This window comes from Glycine max, chromosome 3 (genome assembly GCF_000004515.6).
Source record: "Glycine max cultivar Williams 82 chromosome 3, Glycine_max_v4.0, whole genome shotgun sequence".
Classification (NCBI taxonomy): Eukaryota; Viridiplantae; Streptophyta; class Magnoliopsida; order Fabales; family Fabaceae; genus Glycine; species Glycine max.
Genome location: NC_016090.4, coordinates 20,764,534 through 20,775,973, shown reverse-complemented (window position 1 = coordinate 20,775,973; position 11,440 = coordinate 20,764,534). Strand labels below are relative to the sequence as shown.

Sequence of the window (11,440 nt, the reverse complement as noted above, 5' to 3'; positions counted from 1 at the left end):
GTCTTTTTCTGATAAATTATTATAAATGATGTAAAAGAGAATTTGAAAGATTAAATGGCATTGTGAAAATAATAATCAAAGAACAAAATAATTTCTCAATTTTTTGATACCCATGACATTAGTATGGTGTATTCATTAACTTTATTAATGATTAATCTCCCCCAAAAAATTGATTAATCACCTTTGATGGACTTTTCCCTCTTAACTATTTTTTTTTCCATTCACAATGTTAGAATCCAAGACCTTACTTAAGGAGACCAAATACATTACCACTCAAACTAAGCACTTGTTAAAACATTTTCTCATTTATCATAAAGAAAAATGAGTTTTATAAGTTTTTAAAAATACCAATAATTATTATGTAACTGATAAATGACTGTTTTTAAAAACTGGCGTCAACATGTAATTTAGTTCACAATCAATTAAAAAATACGATGCATTAAATCGTTTGGTGTAGTAACTTACAATCATTTAATATCTTGAGCAATAATATTACCGATAAGTAGCCATATTCGTCATAATATGTAGCCATATTCGATAAGAAAAATTTAAAAATACAAACAATATTATTAAATTTACTTATTGGAATATATGCTGGTACTGCAACAACCAGAAACGGTAGAATGTGCATGCATCTGCACTAGCTTACCCGTTGACAATATAATTTAAAAACGAGAGGGTCATGCTTATCATATTTAGATTTTGCACTCATCAATTACATACGTCATCCCGATTAAGCACTTTTATTAATTTATAGCCGCATTATGTAATTTTAGAAAAAAGGTTTGGTGAATCTATTCGTTGTCTCTAGGTAGATGAAGAATCTACTCATTCTTAACAAATATGGTCCTTTTCAGACAGAAAAGACAAGAATGTTTCCTGATGATTATTTGTTTTATCATCTCTCTTACTCTTCCCTTGCTTATAGTTATTATCAATAAGAATTATGTTGATTAAAGAAGTTGTTTAATTATTATTTTGTGATGTTAGTACCGTATACATTTTATTAAGCATAAATATATTAATCTACCCCAGCCTTATCAATTTGAAAAACCTACTAGACTGTCTTTTAGCTGAAGGTGTTGAAGATTAAGGTTTTAGTTCCATGAATAGGTAAGGTATATACTAAATGCTTAGGTCAGAATATGAATCACAAGTTTTTATTCAGTTTGATAATGATGCAGGTAAAAGAGTCTCTTGGTGGTGTAAATCTAATAGGTGTCTCCTTTGTTAATTAGACTTGAATGCAGGTGAATTGGAATAACAACTATAATACTCGCAATATGAAAGTTCATTTACAAGTTAAATTTAATGTCGATAAGCGAGGCTGTATAACATTAACATGATGCATTAATGTACATAACATCAAGCCAAATACAATAATAATTAAAATAACTTGCCCTTCAATTATATATGATTGACTCATCAATAATTGAAAAGTTTTAAATTCAATATCTCCTAGTGATACTTGTCTTTTCTTTATTAAACAAAAGAATTCATTAAAATGGAACACAAGAAACACTCTTATTCACTTATAAAATAGTAAAACTAAGGACTTATTTGGGATAAGTTGTAAGTTAATACAAATTTAAAAACAAGTAAACAACTAATTTTAGTTTAAAAAATAAATATATTTTGAAAGTTTTGTTATTCTATTAAAATTAGTTTAAGGTGTATATTTGTAGTGATAATGATGATAACTATAGTGATAATATTAGTATTAATGATATTGGGAAAATATCCAAGTCCCACATCGGCTGCCTCAATCCTTGAAGTGCAGCTTATATATCTGTTGGGCAACTTCACTTAATGCCAATTGGTTTTAAGATAAAATCTAACATGGTATCAGAGCAAACTCTAACCCTGGGACCTCGCATTCGCCTCCGCTGCGACAAGCACCCACCATTTGTGGTTCACGCACCAAGCCCAATAAGTGCTGGGCGTGAAGGGGGTGTATTGGGAAAATACCCAAGTCCCACATCGGCTGCCTCAATCCTTGGAGTGCAGCTTATATATCTGTTGGGCAACTGATGACACTAATGGAAATGGTGATGATGATGTTGATGCTTATGATGACAGAAATGATAGTGCTATAACAATGGTGTTGATGTCAGTACTAGTAGTACGTGGTGGTACTAGTGGTAGTGGTGATGATAGTAATAGAAGTGTGACAATTATAATGATGGTGTGGTGGAGGTGTCAATATGCGGTGCTGATGCTAGTGATAATAACTACCAAAAAGACCATTATCAAATGTAAAGAGAGTATTTTTTTTAAATTAAAAATCAAATTCACAAATATAGTTTCTTGATTTTGAAAATAAATATAAAAAGTTTTAAAATTAAGTTAAAAATCAGTTAAACTCAATTTTATTATGTACGCTTTTTTTTTAAAAAAAAAGTACATTGTTTTAAAAATTATATTTAAAAGATAAAAGCTAAAAATTCCCAACCACTCGAAATGAGGCCAATAAATTAATAGTTCCATTTTAACATTTAATGTGTATGATTAATGTACCAATAAAGAAAACGAAACCAATTCCGCCGACCAAGAGGTACTTGTAGGCTATAGACCGAAATAATAGATATTCATTTATGAAAAATAAAATAAAATGGAAATGCATGCATAATAAACTTACATATTTTAGAGTTGATTTTGTTAATATGGATTATTCATTGAAGGATATGGTTTGATTTTCATTAATCTCTCCAGAAAAAAGAAGAAGCCATATTTTGATTTTCGTTATTAAATTTTTTAATACGTAATCTTTAAATATTACTCTAATTTCTAATTATTAACATTATCAAATTACTATAAAAAAGTTATATCATAATTAATTGAGTATTGTACATAAGTTATTATAAACTTTTAGTATTTGAATTTGATTCCCACCGATAATTTTTATAAATCAAATTACTATAAACTTAAAATAATCTCTCTCGTACTAAAAAAAATGTTATTGTATCAAGTATATTAAACTCTACTCTCGTGTTGATATTAAAAATAGTTGAAACCCGCAATACGTGACATTAGTGGTTTATTTTTCTGCTATAAAAACTTAACAATTGGAATATTCATCATTTATCCATGATTCATGAATTATCATTTACAAGAAGAGTTAGAAGATGCGAATCTGATAGCCGCAATATGGCTTTCTCTTATTTCTGATATATACTAGTTAGTTGTTTAAGCATTCACTTAACAAGTAATGGTGGACGTGTTGGATGAATTTATTTGACTTCACACTTTGTTGGATTTTGCTGCTTTTCACAAATTAATGAAGTGTTAAAGTTTGGCAAAGAATAAGTGTCACTTTATCTACAAAGAAGTGTCTTAACATTCCATAAAAATTAATTTTTTTAAACAAAGTAAGTTTTTTTTATATATAAAAGAAATTGATACTAATGTATAAAAAGTAACAAGTAAATCATCATTTTAGTCTCCTTAATCTCTCCCACCTCAAATTTGCCACTAACTACTCATTATTTCCCCTTTTCATTTTAGGAAATTCCACACCATCCAAAAACAACGTTCTTCCCTCCCCAAAACTAAATCTTTGTTGAAAGAAATCCCTCACACCCCCTTCCCTTAATTAATTGACAAAAGAATAATTAATATGATGATGAGCTTTACAAATGACACATAAAAAAGTATTTTTTTTTAAATGTTTAAATGTTTAAATTGCCATAAATCTAATTAACGCTAACATTAAATTAAGATTTAAATGACATTTTGGCCCCTATAATTGCACTTTTCAATTTGGTATATATAATTTAAAAGAGGTCAATTTAGTTCCCATAGTTTCATATTATTTTCATTTTGGTCCTCATCATGAAATCATCTTTAATGTCGTTCATTTGATCAATGACATAGCTTTCACTACTAGAAAATAAGGTTTTAACATCGGTTATTTAAGACTTTCAACATCGGTTATTAATTGATGTTGAAAGTACCGATGTGGAAAGTAGTATCATTAACATCGGTTATTTAAAACCGATGTTAACTAATAAATACAACATCGGTTATTTAAATAAGCGATGTTATATGATACGAATTATGAAAAAAAAAATTATAAATCTATAAATTAACATCGGTTTTTTAAAAAACTGATGTTGTAAGTGACATTTAACATCGGTTTTTTAAATAACCAATGTTAAATGTGACATGTGACATCGGTTTTTTAAAAACTGATGTTGTAAGTAACATTTCACATCAGTTTTTTAAAAATCTGATGTTGTAAGTGATATTTAACATTAGTTATTTAAATAGGCGATGTTATATGATATGAATTATGAAGAAAAAAAAGTTATAAATCTATAAATCAACATCGATTTTTAAAAAAACTGATGTTGTTAGTGACATGTAACATCGGTTTTTAAAATAACCGATGTTAAATGTGATATTTGACATCGGTTTTTAAAAAACTGATGTTGTAGGTGACATTTCACATCGGTTTTTAAAAAAACTGATGTGAAATGTTACTTACAACATCAGTTTTTTTAAAAACCGATGTTAAAAAATGTTGAGGTAAGTGACATTTAACATCAGTTTTTAAAAAAACTGATGTTGTAAGTAACATTTCACATCAGTTTTTTTAAAGACCGATGTTGTTTTAGAAAATTATTTTTAACATGATGTCTGTTTTTTCAATAAATCCCAAAAATAACCTGCAAATTTTAAAATCAGACCACACAACATATAATTTTCATTCTGTTTTGAAACAGTTTTTACCAGAAAATTCAATAAGAAATTTACTAATTACTATGAATTTAAAACATATTTAATGTTGAGACACGAATTGTAAATTAAGTAAGTAAATATAAACTACAATTACAAGATTGTCTAAACATCCTAAGTTTCATTTTTCACTTTCAAATAGTACTTTGCCCACTGGTTGCGAAGCGCCTTCAATCTTTCTGGTTCCAATGGTCTAGGATCAGTGAAATACTGCATGATATAATAAAACATAAGTTAATAATATATTAGCAATCATAATAATATGAAATTTGGTGAATTAAAAATTACCATTTCCCAATTATTCTGGAAATTTCCTAAGATTATAGTTGACATCCAATGCATGACGTAATACCCACACTCAGTGCTTCCTTTTTGTCTATTACACTAAATACATTATGAAATTTAGATATGCAACGTTCAGTACAAATTAGTCTACACAATACTAAAATATAAGTGAAAACATATTGTTTAAATAACTTACTTTAACAACAATCCACCTAGCAGGAGTCTTGGATTTACTTTGTTGAGTATCGTCAAGTCCTTTCAAAGCACTATTGAATACAAACATAGATTCTTATTGTACATTTGAAATTTTGATTTACCTGACTAATGCTAATGCAAATATATTAAAAAACAACACTGACCTATTAATTATGCCTTTGAGGTAGTTGTCTGGCTTATTATGCAACGAACAAAACCAAATGACAACATTTTCCTTAGGCAAAATGACGACCATTTGCCAATGTGCACTGCAGTGGAGACCAATATATGTTATTATACTATTATACATTATTTAAATTCATTTGTTGAGTTTAAGTTACCCATTCAAGTAGGCTCCTAGGTACACATCTCGTTGTGAATTTTGCATCCAGTTCTTAATGTAATTTTCTGATTCAAATTGTGATTGGCCAGATCTCTGGATAGACTGTGGCTCGAGGAATCCATACACATCGATATTCCCAGCTCGCATACTTGTCTCAGTCATATGCCTATTATTGTTAACACAAAGTAAATTATGCATGAAGGTAAAACAATAAATTAGGTAACTAACAATAATCTAAATTGACTTACAGAATCCACAACTGTATAACAGATATGCTGAGACATTGACCACCATGTGCAATTTCAGACAGATCTTCATGCTTTATGTACAAGGGAAAGTTTTCATTAAATAGGCCAAACAAGGTAGCATCCCACATAACCTGCAATGGCTTCAGAAAAAGCTGTGGAATGGTCAATGTCATTAGATATAGCGGATCATCGACCTCATCATCCGGCCTATCTGTAGGTTTCGTGGGTCTCACAGCTCCCTGTTTATCCAACATAATTAATTGACATAATTTAATCACAGTAAACATTTTAATTGGAAAAATAAGCATTTAATGACACTAAAATACCTGTTCTGATAAACGCTTGACTAGATGTGTCGGCCAAGCAAGGAATGTGTTAAGAGCCTGTCCCACGACCTTAACCTCTTTAGTGGGTACAGGAATGGGAGCATCTACATCTCTAATCTCCTCAACACCAACCTTAACTTGATCATGCAGCAAAGGAATGTTGTGAATTGTTGTAGATCCCTCATAAACTCTTCCCAGGGCAACCAGGCGAGAAGGATATTCTTCAATATACAACCCACATTTGTATGAGTCACCGGTGTCTAGATCGTTCCCTGAGGGATCAACACAACTCTCCTTTGTGCTGACACGAGCAGCTGAAGGACCAACATCAGGTTCAGGAGGCAGTGCGAGTCCCTGTGATTGCATTTGGCTGAGGGATAACATTAGCCGTCGAGTGACTTTTTCTGTGATTGAATCCTCTAGTTGGTCCTTGATTTGTTGCGTCAACTGTTGCAGGTATTCGGGAGCAATGGAGGAGGTCCTTGAAGCTGATCCAAAGTATTGTTTGATGGTTATACCGGCTCCTACAGCACGCACACGACCAGGGTGTTCTGGTCGCCCAATGGCAGCAGTCAGTATATCATGACGTCCATGGGTAACAAAGGAACCCTGTGAGGCCTGCTCCTCAAGCGCATCCTGTGAAGAACACATTTATTCTATACTTAATCACACAATAAAAAAAATAATTACAATTATGAATTGAAAGTGACTTACAATCTTGTCAGCAATTTCCTTTGCTGCTTCAGATGTCATGTCACCAGTTTTCTTGGTGCGGGCTAGCTTCCACTTCACGTGTCGTTTGATGGGAGATGGAGGATCAATGACGGTGTCAGTGCTTCCGGATTGAGTTGCTTCCTCTAGTTTTTTCTTTCTCTTCTCATCCATCAACTTTTTTTCTAAATATTCATAACCCCCACGAGACATCACGTGAGGGGCAGTGTTTTGTTTTTGGACAGCTTGTGCTTTTTTTCGAACATTCTGTAAAAATGAAACATTAATGAAACTCATGATTACAATGTATTATAATAAGTTCATTTAAAGTTAAAAAAATGAAAATCCCAAATTAGTTACCTCCCATGAAGGGTCTCTACGGCTCTGGCAAAATTGGGTCCATTTCTCCTTGCTAATGCCGTACATTTTGCATACAGTGTCATCAACACTATCCTTGTCAGCTGCAAGTGCCCATTTCGACGTCAAATCAGACTTAAACTGTCTCCACCGCTCCCCCACAGTCTGAAGTATTTTCTTTTTTGTCCTTAAATCAGATGCTTCAGGGATATCAAATTCAGCCTAACAAAGAGTAAATTAGGTTTTATTAATACTAAATTCAAATATTTGGCTAACAAACAATATGGAACATGAAATAATACATGATACCTGAATATCCTCCCATATCAAATCCTTCTGAGTAATAGGGACATGCTTCCAATTTTCGTATGTGACATCCACCTTATCACGAGCAACGATCCCTAAATATGTTCTAAATTTCTTGCTGTGGGGACCGTCTGCTTTGCCAGTAACAGGATCCACATGGACAAGGGGTCTCTCTGCCCCAACTGGTCTAGTCGCCAATAATCTTAGGCGTGAGGCCTTTCTAGTCCGCTTCAATGGTGGTGACGACGAATGCGATGCTACACCAGTAGAAGGAGGAGGAGGCGGAGGAGAGTTTGACTGTGTAGCCATTTGGCTGTGAAAAAAAAAACATTAATTCAATATGTTATAAAAAATAAATGCGTATGAATGTAATTAAATGAATTGAAATTAAGTACAAAATAAAAAAAAATTACATTAGACGATGTTAATTAATTCTCCTTCATCGTGATCATTACGATTAGCATGAACATCGTCAGTTTCTTTTCCGATGACATTAGGTGACAATTGTGTGGATAAAGGACTAACATAAGTATCAATGTATGAATAATCATCTTCAACATTGACACCTATTGTTTTTCCATGTAAAACCACTGACCACCTTTGATCACAAGGGTCTTCGACATAAAATACTTGTTTCGCTTGTTCTGCCATAATGAAAGGATCATTCTGGTATGCGAGTTTGTTAAGATCCACCAACGTAAATCCCACATCATCGGTCCGCACACCGGTATTACTGTCAACCCACTTACATTTGAAAACACAGACAGTGAATTTGACATAGTTAAGCTCCCAAATTTCTTCAATGAAACCAAAGTAAGGGATGAAAGCTACACAAGGATTGTCATCATGTACACTAGCGAAGTGTTGAGATTCAGCCCTTAGGGTAACCCCACTGTTTTGCATTGTACTTTTTTGGTCTTGTGCTTTTGTATAGAAGGAATACTTGTTTATATCATATCCTTGCCAAGTTATAACATTTCTTTTAGGTCCATCTGCTAGCTTTCTCAACATTTCAGAAGCATTATCATCAGCCAAGATTGTGTGTTTAAACCAATCTAGGAAAGTCTTGTTATGTTTTTTCAACACTGAGTTCTTCGACATTTTTGGATTACTTTGTTTGACTTAATTTTCATGACGAACTATGTATGGCAAAACTTCATTACTATTATTCAACACATACAAGTGAGCTTGTTGCAAATCTTCTACACTTGGAGTGATGACATGCAGTCCTCTTGAACCCTTACCTCTTACTCTTTCGTCATGCCGAGACTCGGGAAGCCCAACAGGTTTAGCTTTTTCAATGTACTCTGAACAAAATTCAATGGCTTCTTCTGCAATGTACCTTTCAACAATAGATGCTTCAGGACGGTGTAGATTTTTGGTATACCCTTTTAAGATCTTCATGTATCGCTCAACTGGATACATCCACCGCAAATAAACAGGACCACAACATTTGATTTCTCTGACTAGATGAATAATTAAGTGAACCATGATGTCAAAGAATGCAGGCGGAAAATACATCTCCAACTCACACAATATAATAGCAGCCTCATTTTCCAGTTCGTCTAACTTCACAGGATCAAGAACTTTGCTACATATAGAATTGAAGAAAAAGCACAGCCGAGTTATGGCAAGCCTGACTTTGTTAGGCAAAATGTCTCGTATGGCCACCGATAACAATTGTTGCATCAAGACGTGACAATCATGAGACTTTAAGCCTACCAACTTAAGATCCTTCAAATGCACAAGGCTCTTAATATTTGAAGAGTATCCTTGTGGAACTTTGACCCGTCGTAGGCATTGACAAAAACTGAACTTTTCCTTTCTGGACAAAGTATGACAAGCTGGAGGCAAGTATATTTTTCTACCATCAGACCTTGGATGTAACGACGCTCGAATACCCATCTCAGCTAGATCTTGACGAGTATTCAAACCATCTTTTGTCTTGCCGTGAATGTTAAGGAGCGTCCCAATGAGACTATCACATACATTTTTCTCCACATGCATAACATCAATACAATGTCTAACATCTAGATCAACCCAGTACGGAAGATCAAACAAAATCGACCTTTTCTTCCATATGCAAGTCTTATTTTTGTCTTTCTTTTGGACCTTTCCAAATATTGTATTTAGGTGTTGAACCCGCTGGAAAATCTGGTCACCAGTCAACGGTACCGGTGCATTTTCATGCTCTTGACTTCCATTAAATGCTTTTTTCAATCGTCGGTAAGGATGATGAGGTTTAAGAAAACGTCGATGCCTAGTGTAAACTGTTTTTCTTCCATGTTTCAGTTGTATGTAGCTTGTGTCTTCTTCACAGATGGGGCATGCACGATGGCCTTTAACACTGTAACCGCTCAAATTCCCATATGCTGGAAAATCATTAATGGTACAAAAAAGCATTGCACGTAAATTAAATGTCTCATTTCGAAACCCATCAAACACTAAAACTCCTTCGTCCCACAACTTTGTAAGGTCTTCAATCAAGGGATTGAGATAAACATCGATGTCATTTCCTGGCTGTCTTGGGCCCGTTATCATCATAGACAACATCATGTATTTTCGTTTCATACACAACCAAGGAGGCAAATTGTAAATCACTAGCAAAACTGGCCACGAACTGTGTTGCGTGCTTAAACTGCCATATGGATTCATTCCATCAGTGGCTAGTCCAAGCCTAAGATTTCTTGCCTCTTTGCCAAAATCCGGATACAAACGGTCTATCTTCTTCCATTGCAAGGAATCAGCCGGATGACGAAGCATTCCATCACAGTTTCTCTCATTTGCATGCCATGTAAGGTCTTTTGCGTCGTCTCCATTAGCAAACATACGCTTAAACCTTGGAATGATCGGAAGATATCACAACACCTTCGCTGGGGGGCCCTTGTTTGAGTTTTCATCACTACTACACTCCTCATCATCCTTGAGTTTGTACCGTGATACCCCACACCTAGGGCATTTCGACATTTCTTGAAATTGATGTCTGTATAATATGCAATCATTCGGGCAAGCATGAATCTTCTGATACTCCATACCCATGGGACACAATATTTTCTTTGCTTGATAGTAACTTTTAGGCAATGTGTTTTCCTCTGGAAGCATGTCGTGCACTACTTGAAGCAGTGAACTAAAGCTTTTGTCACTCCACCCATATCTGGCTTTGATATTAACCAGACTTAAAACTGCCGACAACAGCGTCAACGAATTCTTGCACCCCGGATACAAAGGTTTCTTTGAATCAGTTTGTAATGTATCATACATAGGGGCATGTGCTTGCTGAAAAGACTCTTGTCCAAGGTCACGAATCATATCCTCCAAGCGATCTCCCATTTCTACATCAAACGGTTCGGATTGTTGCCCACTCTGCATGTCTGTCATTTCACCATGCCATATCCACGTCGTATAATTCCTCTTAATTCCATCACACAACAGATGCTCTCGTATGTCATCCAGTATTTGTCGTCTTCCATTCAAACAATTGATGCAAGGACAATAATATTTTCCATCTTCATCCGGTTGACCTCTTTCTGAAGCAAATTGTAAGAATTGCTCGACGCCTTCCTCATATTCTGGGCTGATGCGACTTTCATTCATCCAACTTCGATCCATCTAAGTAATAACTCGGTCATACTCTCAAAGTTATTCGATGCATGAAAATCTCACTTTTTTATTAAAGGTGTGGCCCTATCCCATTCGGCAAGACCGTCTTTTATGGTAGCTTCATACATCAGGGTTAATTCTATTTTGTTAAATTTGACAAAATTTTGGCAGCATTTCGCATTGGTCTCTAAGTACACGACATGAAATCGGTGAAATTAATTTCCCGATAATCAAGTATGCACTCAGAGAACAACTAGAAATGCATTACCAAAATTTTATCAAATTAAACAAAATAATTTTAACCTTAACACATGAATCTACCATAAAAATAT

At 34.0% G+C, this 11,440-nt stretch overlaps 1 protein-coding gene across 1 annotated transcript; it reads right to left on the bottom strand.

The window, feature by feature from the left end:
* Positions 1-4,831: 4,831 nt before the first annotated feature.
* Positions 4,832-7,937, bottom strand: LOC121174628 (uncharacterized). Its single transcript, XM_041014265.1, has 8 exons — positions 7,512-7,937; positions 7,206-7,424; positions 6,849-7,112; positions 6,135-6,770; positions 5,809-6,047; positions 5,559-5,726; positions 5,382-5,486; positions 4,832-4,947 (listed from the first exon to the last, which is right to left on the bottom strand). Exons 1-8 carry the CDS (start codon positions 7,815-7,817, stop codon positions 4,908-4,910), a joined length of 1,977 nt encoding a protein of 658 aa, XP_040870199.1. The 5' UTR covers positions 7,818-7,937; the 3' UTR covers positions 4,832-4,907.
* Between the last annotated feature and the right edge of the window lie 3,503 nt (positions 7,938-11,440).